Source organism: Anabas testudineus, chromosome 19 (assembly GCF_900324465.2).
Source record: "Anabas testudineus chromosome 19, fAnaTes1.2, whole genome shotgun sequence".
NCBI classification, from domain to species: domain Eukaryota; kingdom Metazoa; phylum Chordata; class Actinopteri; order Anabantiformes; family Anabantidae; genus Anabas; species Anabas testudineus.
This window is the reverse complement of record NC_046628.1, coordinates 11,868,684-11,894,989: the sequence shown is the minus strand read 5'-3', so window position 1 is coordinate 11,894,989 and position 26,306 is coordinate 11,868,684. Positions and strand designations below refer to the sequence as shown.

The following is a 26,306-nucleotide window of genomic DNA, read 5'->3' as shown; positions in this document are numbered from 1 at the left end:
CTCCAACCTCCAACCACCACCGCTGCTCCCAGGTTGGACGATGCACTGCAATCATCACACCATCATCTGCATGTAATAAAGGTCAGTGCAAATGCATTATACACAAAATAATCCGTCGGTTTAACATTTTACACCAAATTAAAGAAAGAAATGTTGAAAACAAAAGGTTTTGGCCTACTTGGGTTCCAGAGTGGACATGAAGACAGGTGACAAAAAATTAAAAAAGAATAAAAAAAGATCAATTTCTCAGGACGATCGAGCTAAATCCGGGTTGTTTGGGGAGCTGTGCACACATGGACATCCTTTCCATTCCCAGAGCCCAGGGCTGTTAATCCGTGTAATTTAGGAAAAGCAACACAAATTTGAAAATCTCTATTTCATTGATTCAAAACTTCCAGTAAGCGAGCATATAATTCACAGCTGTTATAATATCTAATAAACTCTGATATTTGTGACTCCGAATCCATTCCTTATTTAGCCTACCTCCCTCCCCTTTCTGTCGGTGTGTCAGACCCAGAGACCTCCTCATTTGGACCCCCGTTTTTTGCGTTAGCGAATCACACAGTGTTGGCATCTATTGCCTTTGTCTGACAAGTCATCCATATAAGCAAAAGGGGGGTCTGCCGAGGGGAGGAGAGGGGGAGAGGAGGGGACGGTTGCAGCTTTTAGAACCACAGACTCAGACAGAGGCTTCATTCCCAGCCCAAAGATCCAGCCTAACGCATCCAGCGCGAAAGAGAAACCCCGACGTGTGTGCGCGCGTCTCTCCGCCGTTTTGACGCGTGAATCGAGGCCGCCAGGATTGAGGAGATACCGGGCCCCTGCACGCTGGACCTGAACGTGTCATTGCGTTAAAAGAGACGCGGTCTGCTCGCTGGCATGCTGTGAGAATTACCTCTGGTCATCACAGGCTTTTAAAAAAACACACCGAGAAACTGCACACAGGTCGCGTTGTTGAAACAATCTTTTGGTCATGCTGCGCACCTGCCAGACCTCCGCTGCCGGACCGGACTGTTGAAGAGGAGAAAGGCAACTTTTGGGGAAGAAGTTGCCATCAGAGCGGCTGCTGAGAAATCGGAGGTGGAGGGGCGAACTGAGTCCCTCCATCGAGTAGAATCCCATTTTTTTCTTCACATTTTCATCCTTGATAGGAGGCGAAACGGCGACTTCAGTTGATTATCTCTCTTTCCTTTGCTATCCAATGGATATTCACTGCAAAACAGACCCGTTCACAGCGATGCACCGTAAGTAGCACAACCTGAGTTCTTCTGCCACTGCAGCTTTTACTGTATGCGGATCAAAAACAATAAGAAGACACTTTATATAATCCTATTTCTGCTTTATGCAAAGAGCTGCAGCAGAGAACACGGAGAAGTTTGAAGGTGCAAACAGCATCTTTGCGCATGAAAAAGACAAGTTGCAAGCTAATAAACTGACATGCAGGCAAACAGAGGCAAACATGGAAACATGAGGCTGATAGTGGGATAAATATTCTCCTCATATTTCACACCTCTTCTTATCTTTGCAGCCAGTAATATAGAAAAATATAATTTTAAAAAATTTAAGTTAACCAAAATAGTTGTGTACAAAGAGTGATGCTGTGCTGAAATTCAACTTGTCATAGTAAACAAAAAGCATGCGTTGGCAAGTACACTGCGTTTTAAACGTGCATCACCTTGCAGCTTCCCGCGCACTGTGTGTGTGTGTGTGTGTGTATTTATGTGTGTGTTTCGGCCCTAACAAGTCATGACACATTGGTTGCACATCCATTATTCAAATGATCAAAAGATCTGCAAGTCCAAAGTCCAACTTAAGGCCACAAACAGTGTGGTTGACCTGTATCTGGTCAACGTGTGTGAATAATTGTCAGCCACGTTATTTATTAAATCAGATGTAATATGAGGAATCAGAGCTCGTTCAATTATCTAAAATTATCGTGCAGTGAAAATGAAGGAGCTTGAAACTTAACGCCAAAAATGAGCCGTGACGCTGCTGGGAAAATGTGAAGCCTGAGTTTTGACTCCGTCTCTGACCAGTGAGACACACAACACTAGTGGAGCCTCGAGTAAATCAATATTTTTTAATTATTTACAGAAATTAAATCGCAGTTATGACACAAATCCACATTTAGTTTAATTCAGACTGGATTCAAGGAGCAAACTGTGTGACAGGCAAAGATAAATACATTTGCTGCTGTGTTATTTTATTCAAAGCATTTTAAAGACATTGATGTAAATATTCAGCTTTTTAAAAAGTTGAAGTTGAAGATAAATTACATTATTTACTCAGAGAGAGGGAATAAAAACAGACAACAAGAAGAGACAAAATAAGCAACACCTGTGTGTGTGTATTGTCCATTTTGTTTAATTAAAAAATATTTATTTTTAAATGTGCACATACATCAGTTGTTTTGCAGTGTTGTTGATTAACTGTTAGGTTTTTTTTTCCAAATGACCAACAATAAAAAATAAAAAACATTAATTATGTGAAATAATGAATCATAACTGGTAAAAAATTAAAACTTTTTAATTAAGGATTTTAAACATTCAAATAATATTTTTGTTTTAAGGCTTTTATCTAATGCAGCTAATTTATGTAAATCCATCTCCTCTGGAGGCAAAATCATTGCCAACTAATCTGCAGTTATTTTATTTTTATTTCCATTATTTTTGTCTCCAAATGGTTTAAAAAATAAAATAAAATAAACACTCAGCAACATACTCACCTGCGCCTGCGTCTCCCCAACGACTTTATGTAATGTTACGGTTGTGTGTGTGCTGCTGTTGTATCCCACGTAGGGCACGGAGGTGTGAACCAGCTCGGCGGGGTGTTTGTGAACGGCAGACCCCTCCCGGACGTGGTGAGACAGCGGATAGTGGAGCTGGCCCACCAGGGCGTCCGGCCCTGCGACATCTCCAGACAGCTACGGGTCAGCCACGGCTGCGTCAGCAAGATCCTGGGCAGGTGGGTGAAAAGCCAGGTGGGCTGTGCAGGTAGTGAGGAGGGGACCCCGAAACGTAACAACTAAAAACAAATACAAAAATAGCGTTTGACCTTTCCCTAAAATCTAGATGAACACTGCTTTTAAAGATTAAAATTATTTTTATGTGGATGTTGGAGAGAACTGAAGAATGCGTTTTTCCACATTTGCGCACTGATGGACTCGTGTTTTTAAGGAAAGTGGAGTTTGTTTTGAGACACGAATGTTTAACTACATTTTAAACACAAGTGGACCTCACCAAAGCTTGTTCTGAGGTTATCACCGTCCAACTCTCATCTTCTCACTGATGCATATTATTTTTGCAGGTACTACGAGACGGGCAGCATCAAACCAGGGGTGATCGGTGGCTCTAAACCTAAAGTGGCCACGCCAAAGGTGGTGGAAAAAATTGCAGACTACAAGAGACAAAACCCAACCATGTTTGCCTGGGAGATCAGAGACAGACTGCTGGCAGAGGGCATCTGCGACAACGACACAGTTCCCAGCGTCTCATCCATTAACAGGTAGGAAGCCAAATAAAGGTGTTTGTTTTTTGTTATTTAAATATGCACAAAAAAAAAAAAACAGGATGTAAACACTTTAATGAAGAGGCAAATAGCAAATTAAAAATCATTCATCACAGGATATCGGTGCTATAAGCTCACCACCCACAGCAGAATATTGTTTGACCAACTTTATGCTGCCCGGCACGGCCGAGGCTGCCTGCGGTCTCAGAGGTGCAATTCAATCTTTCAGACCAAACTCCCTCAACAATCAGCAGTACATCCAGGACTGAGTGAATCTGTCGAGATGAAAACCGATCAATATTCGGTGACCAGATCCCGTGGCGCTATAAAGCAGGCCAATTTTCTTTAGCACATCTAATGTGCAGGAGCTGCAGCACTCAAAAGGGGCAACGCTGGCTTTTCTGCAAAATTTGGTTTTTAAAGAAATGGTCTGAAAATGAGGTAATTAGAGGAGAATAGATCCGCTGCAATTTGCAAAATGTTGCATCAAGTACATTATTGGAAATCAGAGGCAACCACGACTCAATAAAATCCTCGTTTTTATCACTAAAGCTGCTGATTTTAACACTAGAGGTGTAATTGTGCTGTAACTCAATTTGATGTAACATTATGATGATGCATAAAGATGCAATGTTCATTTTGCCTTCATTATGGTATAAAGAAGGTCATTTAAATCCCTGATATGTGTATTTATCAGACAGAATATTCAAATTTAATATTATTATTATGACCATTCCTTCTGAAAATCTTCAATTTTCTTAAAGAAAGTCATAAGTAGCACTGTACTTTGAGAATGGCAGTTATAGGAGGACTCAGGACAACCCCAACCCACTACCTCACCCCTCTTCACTCCCCCCACCACCACCACCACCAGAGATCCCTAGTGATGAACTTTGGTTAAGAGGCAGTGTTCCATAGAGCCAGCATCAGCATTACATTTTAATGAGCTGATGGGAGAGCATGGACAGCTCCGCACAAGACATCTTTTAAATAGAGAAAAGGCTGAAGAAAATTCATTTCATGCTTCGTGGCTGCTTAAAAAGCCCCATTTAAGGAGGCTCAGACACATGTATGTGATAAATTCAAAATGTACATTAATATCATTAAAGGAGCCCTATAAAGTTTTTTCACTTCCAATTAAAGCTTTCTATTTTGAACTGGGGGGTCGGCTTATGTGTCTTTGTTTATGTGGGAAATTAAATTGCAAATATAAAGAGCAGTAATTCTATCAGCGAAATATGAGAGCTACTTTGAATTTCTATTATGGCTCAAAAGCTCATGGTTTTTTTCTTTTTTTCAGCAGAAGATTTCAATGTGTTGCTCTGTGCTCTATAGCACCACACACACTCAGTGGAGCGTGCACACAAATAAGGCGGCACAAGCATTTGTTTTGATTTAGCTGGGGCCAAATATTTCAATACATGCTTGGATTTCTAAAGGAGCAGTCCACGGAAATCAATTAAAACATCGTTAGCGGTGTAATCATTATGGCAGACTTTGCTCCAGATCATCTGACGCTGCTTCAAGTTGCTTAAACGTCACTAGAAGAAGCAAAGCTGTCTTCATTTTAAATGATGAGATGCATTTAAATGTGGCTAAGACAGTTGTAAAACTGGAGCCAAAGTCTTCTCCAGTTGGATGGTTCAGAGTGGAGCCAGTCGTGAGTTTCTGTGACATCACTGTTAACTAAAGAAGCTGCGCTATTTAAACACCTTTTCCCTGCATGCATTATTAAAAGCAACAGAGATAGTGTTGTACTTTGCGTCAGGGCCACCACAAACAACAAGTAACGCTGCCCTGCTGGCAGACATAAAGAAAAAAAGGTCCTCAATGACGCTTGAAATTATTGATTCAGAAGTAAAGCAATTTTAATATTTCTTCAGGGGATTTTCAGCAACAGTCAGGTCATTAATTCATTCTCCTAAATTGCTTATTCAATATCAAGAACATGGATACCAAACAAAGTCTTTGAATTTATGTAGCACACACAAGTCAAGGGGTCGAATAACTGTTATGGGGAGAAGTAAAAAAAAAAACCTAAAACATCAATATGCGCTCTCTGGAAAAGCTGGGTAGCTTTGCCTCAAAGGGAAGATTTTTATATATATTTTACAGTGTTGGATTTAGTCCTCTGAAGCCCTCTGGCACCCATACAGCAATATATATAAATATCCAAATCATCTGATGTGGCTCTGAAAAATACAGAGCATGAAGATAATAGGAGAAGCATATCTTCGAGTTGAAATTATAATCTGGGTGCAGCATGCTGTGCAGTTTTATCTGCGCAAGTAAATATTTTCATCCCACTGAAAAAGGATATGCAAAAAAAAAAAAAAAAAAAAAAAGAGAGAACAATGGAACAAAATTTGAATTGCACAGAGAAATCAATCATAAAAGGCTCTATAGTGCTCACCCAAACGGTTTCATTGTGCTTTCATGGCATCCATGATGAATAGTTTTAAAGTTTACAAATTATTGTGACAGGTCCTTTTCTCCCCCAAGTGCCATTCAGATTAAAGGAATCTAATGCTGGCGTAAGCTTGTGCAAGGCAATAAGGAACTATTGCTTTCCTGTCACATATAATTTATAGCTTTCTATTTGCATCTGTTTGCCCGTGTGACTAATCCCTAACTTTTTCTCCCCAAGCCCCAATCAATACAACCTCATCCGCATTGGCACATGGGAGTTGCTGGTTCTACAGAGATGTTTGATCTAGGAAGCAAAGGCCTGCTATTGGGCTGCGATTGGCTCCAGTTGAAACCCCCTCCATATGGGGGGCAAGAGAGGGAGGGTGCAAGCTGATTAGTGTGGGCCAGGTAGAGTCAGTGAAGCTGATCATTGAGGTGAATTGATGTGATTTCATGCTTTGTTTGCAAGATCACTCAGACCAAAAGTGCAATGAAGACTTCAGGTCTCACCTTTAAGGTAGAACCACAGACTAGCTCCCATCTTGTGTATGAGTTGCATTTGATATCTTAATCATGTAATATCTCCAACTGTACACTCACATTAGTGAGGCAGTTTGGAAATATCCAGGGGAATAGAGGGAAGTCGGGCATAGAAAAGAAAAGCCATTTCATCTGCCTTTCTTTTGTTCCCCAGGATCATACGAACAAAAGTACAACAACCTTTCCATCCATCCCCAGATGGGACATCCCTGTCAACACCAGGCCATACTATAGGTAACACTGCTCACAACAACAGCAGCAGCACACGGAATAAGCATGTATTCGCTGTAAAACACAATTTGTTTAAAAAAAAAAAAATCCTTTTTCTAGTACCAAGCACAGCCTCTCCACCCGTAACCAGCGCCTCCAACGACCCCGCAGGATCGTACTCCATAAATGGGATTCTGGGTATTCCGCGATCCAACGGTGAAAAGAGGAAACGGGATGAAGGTAAGATCATTTCTGTGTCACAAAGAAAACAAAACACTGCTGAGGTTTAGGATTAGCATTTGGAAAATATCGAAAGCTCTACAAAAGAAGCTAAAAGTTGAATAGAAATCACTGCACCTTCATGCTATAAAACCCACTTTGCTGAACTTGCAATTACGGCATTAAAACCTGCTTCAGTTCCAGTAGATGACCCTTATAAAACACCTAAGTCTGAACTCTGTTACACCGCTGTGTCAATCTGCCAAGGAGTCTTTTGATTTGAAGACACGACCTCCGCTGTTGTCTCCTGCAATTAATCTTTATGGAAGTGATTAAAGGCCTTTAGATAATTACATGTCAAGATGATGTAGCCAACCACCCAGTTCAGTCAAGAAAGCCACTATACCTCTGTGGAGGGCTTTTTTTTTTTTTTTTTCAACAAAAGTGGCTCCACTTCGGCTGCTGCTGAAGTAGTAGGTTAGTGGATATAAGGGAGCCTGAGGCGATATAGATTATTGGTTCTGTAAGCAATAGGCTTCCTTAATGTCACTACATAAGTAGCTGATGAGAATAGCTAAACAGATGCACTCATGTTCCAAGGCGGGTATGGCTATGGAGGGATGATGTGGCTGCTGAAAAGGGGCAGTTATCTCAAACAGGGTGGGGAATGAGTGCCTTATTTCTGCAGTGCTGTGGAATGAGAGCTAATCAGAGCACGGCAGCAGTTTACATAGCATCTTCTTTGTTCTGGCATTTGTTGAGAAGCACGGGGGTTTGCGGGATATTGAGTGGAATTGATGTTTTATGTGCGTGCGGGGAGGGAGGGATGACTAATGACCTGTCAGAGGTAGATTTCCTGGCAAAGATATAAAAACCAGCATGACGTGGACATGGCAAATGACATAATCAAGTCTTTCCCTGTAAGAGATGCAATCGTGGAGGCATAATGCAAACGTCTGGTATTTTCAAGGGTTCATTTTCAGTCTTTCGAGGACCTCTCATATTAGCCAGGGTGTAATGTCTAGTCACCGAATGATAGAATGCACACATTTCTATGCAGATTGCTACTGAAGGGCAAAGAGGTATTAAAGGGCATGGAGAGGAATAACGTATGTGTGTGTGAGGCAAAGAACTGGCCTGTTTTGTGGAGGTCTTCCAGGTGACAGCACTATGTTTCTATGGCTATTCAGTCTCAAATGATTCCCCTGATGTGCTGCCATTTCTGTGATTTAGGTGCTCGGCCAGCATTACGAGGAAAGAGAAGAAAGCTGTGTGTGGATGTGTGTGCTCCTCTGTGTGTTTACGACAGGGTAGGACCTGTACCGAGGGTGACGGAGGGGGACCTTTAGTTCTTATATACTCTGTGAAGGGCCAGCTGGTGCCTATGTGCCTACTTGGAACCACAGGGTCAGGGATACTTTATCTTTCCAAAACATAAACCCCAGGCCTTGGCTGTACACATACGGGTGCAAAAGCAATGTCTTGCCTTAAGCCACAGTTTGTAAGAATAGTATATTACATATGATGTTACCCTGTAGACACTATTGTCCTGTTGCTGCCTTCTCTTAAAGTGCACCTCACCAAACAAAAACCTGTACTCCAAGATGTTAAAACTGGTGGACTGAAGTGGCCTCTCATTCTGGGCCACATATCTCTGGTGTATCATAACCTACAATGTATATGACTAACAAAATTATTATTATTGTTATTTTTAGATGGAGTGTATTGTTGAAAACGTTACCACATAAAGCATGGTACACATGCTAACATTTAAAACACGTCATGTATTCTGAGTTTTGAGAAATGCGGACATTTTTGCATCCATGAGTAATTTTTGTTTAGATGAACAAGAAGTGGAATCAGGAAAATAGTGAGTGCTTTGCAATTTAGGCTACTTTTGATCTGGTACTTGATGTGTATGTGGCTCCATATAGTCCCGTGGTGAAACATGGTGCAGAAATGATCAAGTATAGATTGCAGATTTTTGCGTTTTTAATAACCAAACAAGGCTATAAACGCTTTATATCCACAGTAGACAAGTAGAAAAGAAGTAAGAAGAGTACATCTTTTCCAGATGATGTCTGCGTTTCTGTGTTGCCTTGTTTGCCATTCAGGTTTTTATTTTATTATGTATTTTGTATCACTCAGTAGGCAGTAGTCTATAGTCAGTTATTGCTTGGATTAAATTTCTTCACAGCACAGAAGCTTGCCTGAGCCCTATTTAACTTGCTAAGCCTCATGATGATTATGGCACAAGCAGTCATTATTAAGGGTGGAAAACATGAACAAAAATGAGCAAAGGCAAGTGAAGGAAGGGAGGGGAGGACCTGGGAAAGGGGAGGCACTGTGCAACACAAACCCTAGTGAAATGGATTGGCTATGTAGCCCAGAGTGTTTGTTTTAGACAGTAGCTGTGGCTCTTTGCCAAACAGGCAGACAGCTCTTAAGTTTCCAAGTCAGCAGTGCCCTTAAAAAAAGGTCCCCCATTACAGGAGGGATGTAGAGATAATGTAGTGTGACACACGTTATGTACACTGGGTCTCGGCAAGAGGAGCTTCAGGGACACAGGTGTCATAAGAGCCATTAATCTGCTATTGTCACGTGTTATTGCAAATTAAAAGTAGCATGTTACACTTGGCAGCCATTGTTGCAGATGGACAGAGTGGGAGAGAGAGTCCCCTGGAGATGGTGTCTTTGGTGACCATGGCTGTCCGCATGTTTTACAAAGTGACATATATTAGAATTTGCAATTCTGCTGAGAAAAGCTATTACCTTACAGATTAACATCCAAGTGCCCCACCACTCTCCTCACCCCTGGATCCCGACTCCACCACCCCCACCGCTACTGTTTCTGTAGGCTTCAGAAAAGACAACGGAGAAGCTTCACTTGCTTCTGTGTTGATGTAAACCAAGCATGTTCACACAGTCACTGATGTTTAAGTACAAATTTGCTTATTCTTGTTAGTAAGTTTGCTCAACTGATGTGAGCCCACAGCTCGGAGGTCTGTTAAGAACATGCAGTGTCCATGAAGTGTGTCTGCTCCTTCAAAGTCACATCTCATGTCCTTTCAGAGCTGCTTACAAATTACACAATCAGACCTGTAGATGATTCTTAATTTCAGCTATTCTGAATCCTTTTTTTTTTTCCTTTGTGTCAGATTTTTCAATGATATATGAAAAAATACCAAGAGAGAAATTCTCTTGATAAGATGATCATAGTATATTTCAAAAGGCAACAACAATAGCCAGTGGCAGTGAAAACGGATGTGATTCTGTGCTTCAGTAGCTGCTGAATTAATTATTTCTCATCTCTGAGCGTCATGAGGACTGAGTTGAAGTGTGTGGATGGAGATGAGTGAAGGAGCGGGTCGCCGTCACACCCTACTCTGTGTATCAGTAACTGTTTTGAAAGAGAGAAGGAAGAACTCTGAAATCAGCCAAATGTCAAAAATGCCGCTACGTTCTACTGACAAACATTAATAAAACCTTTAAAAGCTCATGAACTCCACTGCTAATACAAGAGTAAGGGATGTTACCTCTTCTCTAACAGAGACAGTATTTCATTTATACGTATAATCAAAACATTCAATTAGAAAAACTAAATGCACCTGAGTTCATCCAATTTGATGCAAATGAGTTTTAATTTGATTTCGTTTAGAATTGAATCAGGCGGGAAATAATAGAGGTGTGCTATTGTGAAATACATAACAATGCGTTAAGGGAACAAGAGTCTATGTATGTTGACATGTTATTTAAACAAGGAGCAGACTGGGGTGTGGGGTAGGTGGGGGGGTGGGGGGGGGGGGGGGGGTTAAGCGCATTCATCTGAGGGACGCTTTCATGACCTCAAAGTGTGAGCTCATCCCCCTGTGCCTCTAATAAGAAAGTAGAAACTCTGTTTTCATTGCGTGAAAGACTTGAAATTTTGACTATGAAATAATTTTCTTCCTCTTTAGAGACAGAGAGTCCGAAAAAAACTACTATTCATTGTCAGTGTGCACCTCAATCATGATAATTGTTCTGTTTTTGTTTGGCAGACAGTCACTCAGATTCACTCCCAGACCTAGTATTGCTTTGCTTAAAGCCTCCTGCTAGGGGTCGTGACCCCCGGGTGCCAAACTCACAGAGAGGAGTCTGCTTTATAAAGCTGGTTATCTGATCTGATAGAGGCTGCTCCCTCATTACCAGAGTGTTAATACGGACTGATGTCAAGATGAATACACTCAGCTCCAGAGATGATCAATAAATGACCACGAAGCTGGACAAGCATGGAACACACCAACAAAGCCACTGTGGTCAAAGATTAGTACCATCGCTGCATAATGGGCAGAGTAGCTAAGACGTTTTGTAGTGATACGTGCTTTTAGAGACTCTTAAAGTAGATCCTTAAAATACATAATTTCTAAAATGAATCCACTTCATCAGGGTTAAATTGCTTGTAGCATGGTCGAACAGCTTTGGATACATTTCTGTGTCCTATGGTTTCAGTAACTTTACTAATCCGGCACCCTGATCATACATCGTCACGGAGATCAGAAAGCAAGCAGGGTTTTCACTTTTTTCATTCGTAACACAACTACGCTGTCGCTTTCGTGTCACTAACTTCCTTCATATATGTAAAATCTTTTCTAGTATTATGCAGCTTATAGAAATGAGATGGTTTGGGTTATACCAAAGGTGCTGATCGATGAAATTGACCAAAGCCTGATGCAGTTGAGTTTCTCCTGTGTTTGTCTAGTATGTCACTTGCGTATCCCTCGTGAAGGCCGCTCTCCTGAAATCAAACACGATTCACCCTTTACTTTGGGATATAAAAGTAGATAAAGCCTGGATGATCTTCACAGACATGACTTGGGTTAACATTATCATTTTTCATCATCATGGTAGCAACATCACCATCAGTAGAAAATGTTTTTAGACATTTTAGTAAAACAACTGCTGCTGCTTTACTTTCGAACCACATTAACATAACACACTCACCTCTAAGCAGCATAAATACACACCTGCAGAAATGTTCAAAATGTCTTCTGAGTCGTCTTCATCACCAAAGCACGTTGTTGCTGATTTGTCAGATGGGAATCAGTAGCTGGGAGGGCAGATGGGGCTGTCTTCACTCTGAGTGGGAGGAAGAGTGTGTAGGTTGACCCAGGATGGTTTGTCTTGTGTGTGGGAAGTGTATTCCACAGTGGTGAATGACAAATATGGTGGGAGTTATTGATCAGGTTTTGTGGTTCGGGCTGGCTGATAGAAAGTAATTAATGACTCTATTTGCTTTGGTAGCAAAGAGAACAATTGAGTTTGATAAAGTGACAAGCAGCAGCGAAAGAAGGTGAGGCCAACAAAACATGCTGCATGTTCACCTGAGCGTGCTCAGATGTGTAGACGAGAAAAAAAAAAAGTTTTATCTTAAAGAACAATTCATTGATTTCGAGAAATCACTTATTTGAGATGCCGTACATAAACGAGTCGTGCATGGTGGGGAAATGGCTAGCTTAGCTTAGCATAAAGCATGGGGGGAAATAGTTCACAGTGGAATGTCACTCACACATTTATCAGACATTTCCATTTGAACAGATGAAACAGTTAAACCCAAATTCAACTCTTAATGTCACGTTAAAGCTACTCGTTTCCAGGTTCCAGGCTTTCAAAAATCCAGTTATCTTTGCTTAGTCTAGGATTAATTTGATGTAAAACTGTAATATGTTGATACTTTGATACTTACACAAATACACCTTATCCAAATTTTTCTTTTCCATTACATTATATCTGCCCGTATCGAATACTGGCCCACCACTACTACTCTTTATATTACATAAATTATATCTATTAAAAAATGTTTTTTGTAACATTTGTGCATTATTAAAGCTGACTCAGCAGCCAGTTATGACTGACGAGCACATCACAGAAAGCAGTCATTTTCGATTTTATAATGATATAGGCAAAGACAAATAACAATCTGTTGTATTGGATCATGCATCTCTTGTTAACTAGCAGTAAAAATTGAATAGTTAATGAGCTATTTTTAGCAAACCCCTAACTTATTTATTGTGTGACGTTTTTGCAGCTCTCAGCACTATTTGAAATTAGACACACCTACACGTGCTCTGACACACACACACACACACACTCACACTCTCTTTTATAGCTCCTTCAGCTCACAGGAGAGTCGGGTTCATCCTCTGGTCTCAGCCTGTGAAAAAAGGTCAAGCAGCAGAATAGAATGGCAATAACCCTCCCAAATGGTACTATCACACAGACATGATTGATCAATTGAATTCCATGGCAGAGAAAAATGTGGGATTAAGTGGAGTATTATACGCACAATGAGTTGAGGCATGATGTTCATTTCAAGTTCATTTCAGCTCCCTCTTGCCACCAGATCAGGCAATCAATAGGGGCCTTGCATATCATATATCACCACTCTCCCACTGAAGGGAGAACATAATCTGCCGCAAATTTAGAATGACAGATTTGCAAGGGAGCTGAAGCTCTCTGGGATCTGGGGAAGAGACCTAGAGACAAAACCAATGCAGCCAGGATAGGTGGGGGTAACGGAGAAGGAGGGAGAAAAAAGAGAGGAAGGGAGGGAGGAATGGCAGGATGGTGTGTAAAGGCTTTAAAGCATTGCACACAATGGGAAAAGCTAAGGCATCCTTCTCCCAACAGTCGAGTAATCGGGTCAAGAGTCAGGAGAAAATTCCTGTGTTTGGAGAGCAGGATGATTGAACTAGACTGTACGATTTTATTCAGCCTGTTGTCCTCTGCTGCTGTTTCCAAATGGAGCCACACACTCGCAGAGAATGAAAGTAGTATTGAATTGTGAAAAGGATGGAGAGGAGGAGGAGGAGGAAATTGTGCTTCTAAAAAGAAAACTGCTCTTGATTTCAGCCAGCACCAGTAGGCTGGAAAGAAAAGGCAATATAATGGGCTAGCTGCTGCTTTCATTAGTGCACATACTTGCCACAACATGTATATAGTTGCAAGTGATGGTAATCCATCAATTACCAGAAGGCTTTCACATCATGATGGTGTTAATACCGTAGGGTGTGGGGTGTAGGGAACAGCCTGTCTGATGTAGCCGGTGGCTCACTATAGCCATTAAGGTGCAGAAAAACTGCACTCCATCCTTTTCTGTCTTCCTCAGATCCCCCACAGAGGTGATTCAGAAAAAACATGAGGAGAATATAAAGTGCAAAGCTTGAAGTAAAGGCCAGCTTCCCGGGGTCAGTGTCTCGATTGTTGCTTCTTTCTTCTTGTAGATGGTTCAGATGGTTCTGGCCCAAACAGTGATTCTCAGGGTAGTGTGGAGAGTTTACGGAAACATCTGAGGGCAGATGCCTTCACCCAGCAGCAGCTGGAAGCATTGGACCGGGTCTTTGAACGCCCCTCGTACCCTGACGTCTTTCCTACAGCGGAGCATATCAAAAATGAACAGGTTAGTGCAACTGCAACTCATCACTTTTTCTTCAGTGAAATACACCTAAACTGTGCATGTGCTGCTGAATCAATTACAAAAACTCCCCACCTTTGCCACAGATAGTCCCAAACCATATCCAGAAACAAAAGCTAATTAAAGAAATCTCTGAGATGGCCAAACATTGGATTACCACCAAGCATGTGTAATGCTGGAGGGATCACTAAGAAAACTCCCACACAGTATTGATTTTGTGATGAAAAACACATTCCTTGTATCCCCTATAATTGAGAATAACAGTAAGGCAACATGAAATTAATCAATACCTAGATTTTTCTTCATTTCTGCTGTGTTATTCATCTACTGCTTCTTGCTCTTGTTTTGTTTTGTTTCTTTCAACTCTGTGTCATATCTTGATGTTTAATGACTGGCACAGTCATTAAAGCTGCTTTTACTGTAACATGTATTCACGAAATGAATGTATGAAGCACTACAAACAGCCTCTGTATACTCCTGCTCCTTCTGATATACACAGCCACCATCCATCCTCATTTCAAAAATTAAGAGGCATATGGGGAACAGCCACCCCCCATACCAAAACGACAGCCAGAAAGCACAGCTTATTAAAAGCTCTGAGCTTATTACAATGGATAACCTTTATTTACTTTCATTATACTATTAAACAACAAGAGACTATTAATTTCTCCTACCAAACTACAAGTCGGACCCATAAAGTAAAAGCAGTCGCCTAATTGAGTTCATTTTAATTTCTCTCCAATCGGGGCGCATTACGCAGGTGATAAATCAGTGGGACAGGCCTCACCTCCAGAAGAGGGCCTAATTTGCAGCTAATTACAAAACTGAGTTCTACTGGAAGATCAATACCAAAACGAATTGGAAATGACTAGCAATCACAAAGAGCGTCAGGGAGAGTATTAAAAGGCAGAGGGAAAATGGTTAGACTAAAAAAAGGGGCGAGTAAGGAAGAAAAAAAAAGAAAAGACGCCAGAAGCAGCCCAGAAAAATCAGCTTTAATTTAATGCAATATTAATCAGAGCACTTTCCCTTTCATGGGTGCCTCACTTTTTTTTTTTCTGTGAAAATGTGGCCCTATTAGCCAGTGTCTGGGTTCTGTAGCTAGGCATTAAAAACCCATTCTGGAGATGCAAAACTCAATGGATTCACTCCTCCCACACTTCTGCTAGCCATTTGGTCATCCTTTTCAGACCTATCTTTTCAGTTTCCCCCTCCTGCCCTTTATCTGCATGATAAAACGTCTGTTTGGCGTCTGAAGCTTCAGAGAATAGAGGAAAACATCCGACATTGTGCCAGTGAACAGTTGTAGCAGACAATTAGAGTTTATCGGTGATAGTGGCAGACAAGCGCGGGGTCACAGGCGTCCCCCTGTGGGAGTGCGGCCCCTGAGCCACTCAGGCTCAAACTGGGCTTTGGACAAACATTGTCAACACTCAGACTCCGGAAGTCTCATCTCATTAAAACAAACTGCTAACATCTGCCACGAGTGTCTTTTAGTGGATTTACAAAAGCAAACATGAAGATGAAAGACAAGTTAGGAAGAGATTATTTCATTAATGAGTTTTTTTTTCCTTAAAAAATCCGTTTATCCAATTTAGGAAAAGACATCCTAACTTTTATCTCCTGCCGCTTTTAGATATCTGCCTGAGATATTTCTGTCTCCACCAAGTACAAAGGAGGTAGAAGGAATTCTGTGTGTGGAGCTCAAATCCTTAATTAAACTACTAAAAAATCATATATAAAACTAGTAAACATGCATTATACAGCATAGGATAACCAATATGACATTAACTTTGTGCATAGGTTCATCATTTGTTTGCTTATTATTACTATAATTATGCTAATTTTGGATTACAGCTTCAGAAAATATCACTGGAGATGTTTAGCTTAATTTGTAGGGTTTTGTAGAAAAACAAAAGGTCACGTATTATTCCTATACAACTCGTATTAAGAAAAGAAGACTTAAACCCACAAGTTTCCTAATGATTCCAGTGTTTATTGTAAAATTAAAGAGCTACATGTGTACAAATTTCATCCACCTTCAGCACAGACATAGATGTTATTGAGGAATTGAGTTATATCTCAATTCTTTGGCATATAAAACAATTACATGCATAAGAACTAAAAATATGTTTGTGTGTGAGAGAGAGAGAGAGAGAGAGAGAGAGATTTGGGTGAACTAGTCCTTTAAACGCAATATTTGAATTCACACAAAAAGCTAAATCAGTTAAACAGTAACAAAAAGCATGTTGTACGAGTTACACCATTCAGAGATAAGAGGCGATGCCGTTTAAAGGTGGTTTCAACTCCAAATTAAAAGCAAAAAGCAAAAAAAGGTGAATGGTGTCTCTCAGACGGGACCACATGGTGTGCGTGTAACAAAGCCGAACTGCTTTCTCCCTTGGCTGATCAGGGGTAGGACTGCAGTCAAGCACAAAGGGCCAGCTGACGCCTTGGCTTTTCACTCATCTCAAAATCCCACTTCCTCTCAGACAATACCAAAATACATTCATGATATGCTTGAACTGCCACCCTGCAGCTTGAACACACACACACACACACACACACACACACAATGCTCTCATACAAATTTATACTCACACAGGCCTGTGTGGACCACTTAATGGAGGAGAAGTAGGGAGGATTTCCATCTAGGTATTGTGTGGTTGTGTAATGATTCAACTGTCCTTTTCCCAGGCTAATGAGTACTCGCTCCCTGCCCTGAATTCCAGCCTGGACGAAGTCAAATCCAGTTTATCCTCTAGCGCCAACCCAGACCTGGGCCCCAGTGTGTCACAAAGCTACCCTGTAGGTAAGATCAAGTGCCATACCATACGCCTTTATGCCGCTGAGCCACAGCTTCAGCTGAGGGGTTTGAAACGACGACAATGTAAAAGCCAACAAGGCTAAGCGTGCTTGTGCAATTGATGACAATGTGTGAAAATAAAAGCAAAACCAAAAAGTCAAGTGTGAAGACTTTCTTAATATCATTTCACTCTGAGCTGAAAAGGTGGTACACTGACGTGATAAAAGCTTAGCAGCTGTCCACAGTCTGGGTTTTTCTTTTTTTTTTTTTGTGCTGAGCAAGCAGGTCTACAAGAGAGATTGGGAGGTGTGGGGTGAGCTGTTTAGTCACCACTGGACAAGGACCTTTGGGTGTCAGCACATCAGAAGTATGACTGTGTATCAGAGCAAGGTCTCACAAAAACAAAAAGGGCCACCATGCAGGATCGGCTGCTCGCTGGCTGCTGCTGCTGCGTCGCTCTTGTGATTTGTTCGCTAGGAGACACTTTGTGTGTCTCAAAGCACGAGTAATGTGCCTCGGTAAATACACTCTGGCATTTCTGCCTCCTAACTCTAAGACCATGATCATTTATTTCACCCTCCTATCTCTCTTTCTCTTTCTCCCCCACCGTCGTCTCCTCTCCTTGTCACAGTTAATGACTGCCTGGCTAATTGAAATATTGTTTCGTTGTGGCTGTGTTATTACCAAGAAGAAGGTTAAGTTTACTGAAAGTTTACGATGACTGTCAGGGCCCCGAGATTAATATACAGAGCTTTTATTAAAATTCATATAATTATGCAGCAGCCATCAAAGGCAACGAGGTCTGCGTGGGGGAGGACAGGGTGATTGAAAATTGCAGCAGCCCCCCTTCTCAAATGATAGCCAAGCAGCCTTATGAGAAAAAAGGGCCCTTTTCTCATTAATATGTGGGAGGTAGATTTCCCCTGTAAGGCAGACCTCCTGAGAAGAAAGGTGTATGTTTGTCCTTTGTGAACTGATAGTCTCATAGAAAGCAGGCCTGGTTCTGCAGGCGGCTTTGTTTGCACCTGGGATATTTTAGATGGTCTCTGCAGAGAGAGTCTCCTTACTGTGTTACAGGTGCAAAGAGACATGTGGAGGAAGAAAGATGGGATTGTTGGCAAATCGATGTGTTGCTGTGTGTGTGTCTGTGTGTGTGTGTGTGTTTCAGTGAAAAGAACATGACTTCCTTTTGTATTAGCTAATAAGTTTATTCCATGCCCTTTTCTGGCGGTAAGCCTCATTGGAGGCTCAGAAATAAAACATACAGAGGTCAAACTAACGAACAAACATCACTCCGACTTCCACTTGGTAATTAGTATTTAGTTAGTGGCTTCTCTGCTTGGTTTTCCCTCAGTGCCTGACTCTGTGGATAATGGGTGATATTCAGGTGTGTGGTCTCTCTAATGGAGTATTACAGTTTACTTGCCTGTGATAAGCCTACCAGAGGAATTTTAAGCCATGCAAAAACTAGTAAATTATCTGCAGTAGGCCAAGATCCAATTTCAAATTAATTGTGTCTTTACGGGGGAGAGAACTGGAGATTACGTTCATGCTTAAAATGTTTTCGAACACCAATTAAAACGCCTGTAGTTATTGATCTTGTTGATTTTATGTCCTGGAATTTGCATAATCTATTAAAAATGAATGATTCATGAAGTGCTCATTGCCAGAAATCAGGATTCTCAGTGAACTGAAAGACTTCAGAGATAGAAATCTTTTGTGTCCTCTGCTTATCCTATTAGGGTCCAAAAGTACCTGCAAAGCAGGCTTAAATAAGAAAGGGATTTAAGGGCATTGTGCACATCATCAAAATTCAGGGGCAAGAAGCCACTTCCATTAAAACTGCTTTTTTCTCTCTCCCTTTCCTCCACATTAATGCTGTATTACCTGCTAAATAGTCCCTCTTAACCCATAAAAACACCAAAGGGTTCCATGAATGTGTGGCTAGGACAATTGCATATTGTGGGGTAATATCTATTGTTGATATGGGAAGTAATTTCTTTGATGAATTCCCTTCGAGAGATGGATTTCATCTCAAGTGCTTCTTATTCTTCTTCATTAAAATTCAAATAGTGTGAACCCTGGGTGAATTTATGAATAGCAGAAGGAGGAGCTCTGAACTTTTTGTGTATTTTGAGAAATAAATGGAGAGATGGCCTTGATATGGCAAATTGTCCACTATTTCTATACAGAGTTTCTGTATTTCCTGAAGTTGGTAAGAGCTGTTTTCTTGATGGTGCTTCAGACTTAAGAGCCACATTCGAGTGCTGAGTGGATTCCTTTGAGCTTTCAGAGTTTTACACATCTCCACTGAGTAACTGCATCTGAAAACCCCCAAAGGTTTAAAGCTCTTGTGTCAATGACACTTCTGCTCCTCAAGCAATGTCTTCTGCACACTCCTTTATCCCTTCATGTTATACTTCTAAACAAAATTGCCATTCGCAGCAAACACAACTATCCACACTTAGCATTCAATTAATGTGAGTGAGTGCTCTCTACACAGACCTGTTGTCGTCCAGTGAGCAGCGAGTAACGTTCAGACAGCGAACCTGCCGTCAGTGATGTGTGGGCTCATGACAAACCGCGCGCCTGTCTCGCCACAGGGGAAAACGCAGGCTCAGGCACCGAAATTAATGCTTATTTCTTCTTCACAAAAGCAAACTAACCTTTGAGCACACATTTGATAATGAATGACTTTCAGTGGGTGTTTAGGGAATTAAAGCAATTTGGCTCTCCAAACATTCTTTACTTAGTTGTAATTAATTAGGGTGCTGAGATTTTTTGGCTTGTGATAAATTGCCCCTTTTCTGCATATAGCCTAGAAAATGGAGGTCAAAGATTTTTGGTTGTTGTTGTAGCAAACATGAAGGTGTCCCTGTCATGCTAAATTTAATACTCTTGCAAGCAAAGAGTCGTTCACAAATGACTTTGTTTCTGTGCCAAATAAAGAGAAGGTCACCCTGATTTTCTGTTTGCTTTTCAAGAAACTGAGTTGATGTTAATCCAAAATCTGTGCTTAATGTTTGCTGTCACATTGTTGTGGGTTAGGATAAAGCCCAGGAGCCTTGTCTCCACAAAAAGGTGTTTTCCAGTGTTAAAACTGTGTCAATGAGCAAATCAAGCCCTCATCTCTACCTTTTGGTTCAATACCTGGAAAATCACAAGACTCAAGCATGTCCAGTCAGTAAAATGTTGATATTTCTGTCTCGCACAAGTAGGAGTTACTGTATTCCCAGCTCAGCAGCGACCATTAGAAGCCACTTCTCAAAATAAGACAGAAATCAACAGGCTTTTGTAACAGCAAACCAAAAAATCTTTGAATTGATTTTCACAGGAAAAGAAAAGGAGGGCAGAGGAAAATAAATAGCTTGATTTGCTAGCATTCAATCTAAGGGGACTGTCAGGGGAAACAGACAATATAAAGAAGCCCATCTTCTAATGAGAATCTGAACACACATCTCTGTTGTAGAAACAACAAAGGATAGGAAGCAGCTAATGAGGCTATCGTTGCTGTACAGAGAGTTCTCCAAACTGGCGTCTCTCTGAAAGAGGGCTTTAAAGGGGACATAAAACAACAGTCACCGAGCTACTGGCAGCCACTGCCAACTGTATACTGAAATATACAAAATCCAGCCAAACAGGCTGTTATTATCATCATCAGGGTCGACGTGATGAAAACAAGGTTCATGGAAAATATTCGTATACAGCATGATGATATGACACATCATGAAAATGCGTCATATCGCATTTCCATGATGCGATATGACGCAATCTAACATAACATATTATCCACTTCTCAAGTTACTAGCTTTTGTTAGCTTAGCTTTTTTTTTTTTTTTTAATAATATCCTGCTTGATTTTTTACTCATCTAGACTAACATCAAAGCATAAAACAAAAAATCCATAACAAAGGTAGAAGCATTTTGTGATGGTTAAGTTGAAAGTATTGATGTCTCGATCCGATAGACTGGATCAAAATAAGGGCTTATATTGATCAGGTGTCGGCTACAAGATACAAGTGACTGACCCACATTAAGTAAGTTTGAACAAAAACAGCATTATTAAAATGTGTACAAACATTAATGGAATTTAGTTTATGAGGCTTTTTTTACAGAACATAAAGTGATAAGGATAAAGTGTGATTGGTTTATTCTGAGTTACAGAAAAAAGCAGCTTCCAGCGTAAAAATTCAATTTCTGTAATTGTTTTTATCACATTTTGACTCTTTACTTTTACACTAATAGGGACTAGAAGACTAGAAGACTGGGTCAGTATTTGCTAAGATAGTTAGACAATAGCTACCAATGTCTACACACACACACACTCACACAATGGACTCACCCCTGATGGACCCCCCACCTACAGTACTCCCACGGCTCCCTTTGACTTATGTGCACTGGCTTGTGGCTAACTAATTCTTATTATAAATGAAAGGTCCGGCATGACCTCACTCCTCTCTGTAAAGCTTTTTAACTGTGCAGCCCTCGAGTCTCGGTGCTTTAACCAAAATGACACATCTCACCAGGTCCTCACACAATACAGCAATCAGGGCTGAGATCTGCACATAATAAAGAACAGTTGTACAACATAAGACTGAATTGTATCTTTATCATTTGATGATCACAATTTTCTTTTTCACACGTGTTTTAAATGAGAACCCGTTTCAAATTTGAGTCACCATGCGAATTATATACGACGTATTAAAGCTTTACGGTTTTCAAGTAATATATTATTAAATGAACAGTCACCTACTGTAAGTTTATGACTTATACTTTTATATTTAAGCAGCATTTTAACGATGTAGCAGATATATGTATTACACATAAACGAATAAGACAACTGTATCAACAAGTTCAGTGAAGATGCATCAACAGGTCTAATTTTCCAGAAGTTTGTTTCTTTTAAAAATTAACCATCTTGATTTACAGTATGTGGCTAAAAATAGAAAATATACTTCTTTCTGGACTGTTATTAAGGATAAAGTATTAAAAACAAACAAAATGTCCACTTTGTCAAGATTTCACTCAATAATCAATCTGTGATAAAAGTTTATTTTGTTAAAGCAACAGCATAACTGTTGTTGATCAGTCAACTGTTGTCTTCTGGTTCTGTTATATTATCATTGTGTATTTTGTTCTGGATCCTCATTAAAGGTCTACTGGGAAACTATTTCCCCTTTGAATCCAAGTGGCCCTCATAGCTCAGAATAGAGCAGGGGCCTCTCCTACCCCGGTCCCTGCTGCAGATTGGGGTTACGTGCTGTAAATGTACCCACGGCCAATGAGGACAACCCAACCGTCACTCTCAATTACAGAGCTGAATATCTGCAGATGGGTGACGCTCTGAAAAGGGGCCTACATGCTTGGCTTTCACAGTTACAGGGAAAAAGCAGCCAAGGCTGCTACTGTATTTTTAGATAAGTTTGAATGGTCGACTTCAGTTATTCTTTCAGCTGTTAGAGAGACAGGCAGTGTCTGGTGTTAGAGAAAAGTTTATATGACAGCGTCCTATTTGGTACGTTTGACTGTCTTCTTGACTGTCAGCTGTGGTGGTGATGAGCCGTGACGTGACATGAAGTGTGGTGTTTTGTAGTCGTTGTATGCTGGAAGCAGTTTTTAAGTTGAACACTAAAAGCAGAGATATAAGATAATATAATATTAACATAATGAAAATGAAAACACGGTACATAGTACATATACTGCTTAAAATTTATTCCATCTTCGCCTGCAATGTTTAAACATTCCTTAATTCACTGTTAATGGTATTACAATTATTTATTTTATGTCTAGTAATATGACAATGCACTATTTTAATGCTAAAGTGTCAGTATCTCAATATCTCTTTTTGTGTAGCAGTTCTACAGACAAATTCATTTCTATGTAATATTTTTAAAGGCATCTTTTTTTGTTGTCCTGCATGAGCAGATAGTTCTCCAGTTGTAGTAGTTGTTAATTGAAGATATATGTTTCTGTTTGTTTGTTCATTTGTTTCTGCAGGCCGGGACATGGCCAACACAACCTTACCTGGGTATCCCCCTCACGTTCCCCCCACAGGCCAGGGCAGCTACCCAACCTCCACGCTTGCTGGAATGGTTCCTGGTGAGTTATAGACAACGTCACTGCTTCATACTGTCATTAGGTTCTATTTAACAGGTGGTGTTTCCCTCAAAACCAACAGGTGTAGAAGCTATGAAGCAAAGTGAGGACACTTTAGAGCCAAATTGCGCAGAGAGGTGATGACTATTAACCTGCCGAGTATGAGGCAAACACGTCCTTATATTAGCTCTGAGTGTATGATTGGATTAGACAGGCTGAATAAGTGATCAGAGACGGGGGAGAGGACAGTCGCTCTCTCTTCCTTGCTGCTTTCCCCTCGGTCTTATTGGCTCATTATCTTCCCGCGTGGCCGTTCTCACCAGCCATCGATAAACACCACCACAGCTCTCTCAAGCCTCTGCGCTCCAGAGCATATCCCTTTCCTCTCCTCTACTTAACCTGCAGTTCAGGTTCACAGCAAACAGTTCAGGGTCAAAAGGCAGAGGCATGGGAGCCTGGTAAATATTCAAATTGCTGTCTCTCTGAGGAGGCTAGGCTTGTGTTTCACTGCCAGGAACAGGGCAGGGATGCAGTTTTGGTGCTAGTTTACATGCTTCTTAAACTCAAGCGTCAGTTCTACCAAAACACAGCTGGCATCTTACTTTGGTTTGATTACACCACATGGTTGAGGAAACTAGCAGTGTGTGTGTCTGGTTAGCATATTGTTTACCAGTTACACAACTCATCATAGGCTCTAGCAAGCATATCTTATATTTATATTATATATAACTATAACCACAATTACAAGTCTAGTTAACCCTTGATTTTTAATTATTACATTGAAGCATTTTCATTTAAAAACACTTAACATCTGCTGTTTAAGTGCATTCTAGGTTTTCTCTCTGCTTCATTTTAGAAAATATAGACTTTACATCTCTGACATACTTCTGTAAACCACTAACTCAATTTGTAGCTACCAGTAAAAACCAAAGGGAGATGTGGTGACAGTGCAATCCAGCTTTACTTTTGGATTTAAACTAATAAAACTGTTAAATCATGTGGGTGGAAGAGCATCAAGTCAAACATACTTTTACTTTCCATTTGTTCTTATGTGGCCCAAAGCAAAAGATGAGGGCCTTAATCCCATGGCTTGTGGTTTTGTGTTACAACCCATTCATCCTATACACAACCACTAAGATTTAGTGACAGGCGCAAAACACTGTTAAAGCAAAGCCATTTTTCACCAGCTTCATATAAAATATAGCCTTTATTGTCTCGTAAAATGAAAGAAATGTGTTAAACCAACAGCAGCGCTCACTAACATGCTCCAAGTTACTTACCCTGCAATGACATTCTGTCTCAAGGAGCACCAGAGCTCAGACTGGAGGGTTTTCAGACTGGAGATGGTAAAATTCCTCCAAGAGAGGCTGCAGGATTTACTACAGCAAACCAAAAATGTATGCATGAAACTGTTTATTACCACTCTGTATTTATTAGGTCAGTTTGGAATATACTGGAGGAAGAAGAATGGGTAGATATCCATAAATGGGACAGGGAAAGCCGCCTTCAGTGTCACATCCTGTATTGTTCAGTGTTGCATAACTTAAGTGAAATGAAAAAGAAATAAATTACTTGCTTGACTGGTCGCACATCGATGACTATCATTTTGCCCCTCAAATAGCATCCTGTTTTGAATGACGAGAAATGACTGCATGTGGAGTAATGGGTTTGACGCATTGAAATGCTAATTGATTTGTTGTTCTGTTTTGCAGGGAGTGAGTTTTCGGGGAACCCCTACAGTCATCCGCAGTATACAACCTACAACGAAGCCTGGCGATTCAGCAACCCAGCACTACTAAGTGAGTAGAGAGGCCGAAACTTCATCGACTATTCGCTAAAGCCCAACTGGGGTGTCAAGCTTTAGGTTTCCCCACATGCTAAAGCGATGTTTATGGGGCTGTGAGACCCATGATAACGAAGTTAGAGTTATATCTTACAAAGAAATGTGAAAAGTAAAACTATTCAGAATAGAGAGGGAGCTGTGAGATGCCAACAAGAAAAAGGAAGGTTTGGATAAACACCTTCAGTATTCTGGGTTTAAATGTGTTTCAAGCCTCTATAGTCCTTAAATTAGTCACTCCGCCTTACTTTTTATTGGACTAAATGCCTGTTTATCACTCAACATAACATTACATTTGCCAAACCCATGGATTAGTCTTCATCCTGAAGGCCTTTTCTTTTGTAGCACTGAAAGTGAAGACATACATTTAAAAAAATAAAAAGTATGTGTGAGCTGTGCAGCCAAATACGGTTATGTTGGATTGTTCATCATCCTACGCAGACTTAAAAATAAAACCACCTTGAGATCAAGTGAGGATTCTTTTCAAGCATGTCTGAAATCCAGGATCCAGTCTTTCAAAGGTGATTTAAAAATCATTAAACAGACAGCTTGATAGTCATAGTAGCAACTAGTAGTAACTATGGATGGGGCTTAACAAATAGTCAATTCACATCTTATCAATTAAAGTCGACTGCTGATGATAATAATGTGGTAAATGGCAGTATTAACTGTATTTGTTGGTTTTTCAAATGGTTCGTTCTTCTGTTAACTTTCAGGTTCCCCTTATTATTATAGTGCCGCATCGAGAGGCTCCGCCCCTCCCACTGCTGCCACTGCCTATGACCGTCACTAGTTACCATGGAAACCAAATCAACCTGCAGGATCATGGCCTCAGCCTCCATATTGCCCCGGTGTGAGCAGCATGGTCCACTGGACACTGAGCAACTGTGCATAAAATGTTTCCGGCTCACACAATGAGAAACTTAGCGTTTTTTGGGGGGATTGCAGACGACTTCTCTCCTCTCTCTCTCTCTCCTTCTCTCTCCTCTTTTTTGGACGTTCAAAGCCAAAAATAAAAAAATAACTAACTACCAGTCATCGTCAGAGACACATCAGAAAGATGCTACACCCGTAATGAAAACTGTGGCTAATTGCAATTAATTTAAAAAAAAAATGAAAAAAGAGAAAGACTATAAACAAAAAATATCCAGAATTTATTTTCCCCCTGTAGCAGTGTCACAGTTTCATCCCATCATGGATCAATACTGTACATTCCTCTTCTTGACAGCT

At 40.7% G+C, this 26,306-nt stretch overlaps 1 protein-coding gene across 7 annotated transcripts; it reads left to right on the top strand.

The window, feature by feature from the left end:
* Positions 1-1,195: 1,195 nt before the first annotated feature.
* On the top strand, positions 1,196-25,933 carry pax2b (paired box 2b). 7 transcript variants are annotated; one of them, XM_026351502.1, is made up of 12 exons: positions 1,196-1,244; positions 1,529-1,531; positions 2,799-2,964; positions 3,307-3,504; positions 6,611-6,690; positions 6,787-6,906; positions 14,145-14,320; positions 17,033-17,147; positions 22,613-22,618; positions 23,138-23,239; positions 24,949-25,035; positions 25,793-25,917. In XM_026351502.1, the coding sequence occupies exons 1-12, from the start codon at positions 1,202-1,204 to the stop codon at positions 25,867-25,869; spliced, it is 1,173 nt and encodes a 390-aa protein (XP_026207287.1). In that variant the 5' UTR covers positions 1,196-1,201; the 3' UTR covers positions 25,870-25,917. The 7 variants fall into 7 exon arrangements, with proteins under 7 accessions (XP_026207287.1, XP_026207284.1, XP_026207283.1 ...); XM_026351499.1 differs by lacking the exon at positions 1,529-1,531 and having other exon boundaries at positions 1,202-1,244; XM_026351498.1 differs by lacking the exon at positions 1,529-1,531 and having other exon boundaries at positions 1,202-1,244; positions 2,787-2,964.
* The last annotated feature ends 373 nt before the right edge of the window (positions 25,934-26,306 follow it).

Bases quoted from the DNA above. Each gene is read 5' to 3' on its own strand.
- pax2b (XM_026351495.1), top strand. From the start codon at position 1,202: ATGGATATTCACTGCAAAACAGACCCGTTCACAGCGATGCACC. The intron at 2,965-3,306 runs GTGGGTGAAAAG...TTATTTTTGCAG, and splicing joins GTCAGCAAGATCCTGGGCAG to GTACTACGAGACGGGCAGCA. The intron at 23,240-24,948 runs GTGAGTTATAGA...TCTGTTTTGCAG, and splicing joins GCTTGCTGGAATGGTTCCTG to GGAGTGAGTTTTCGGGGAAC.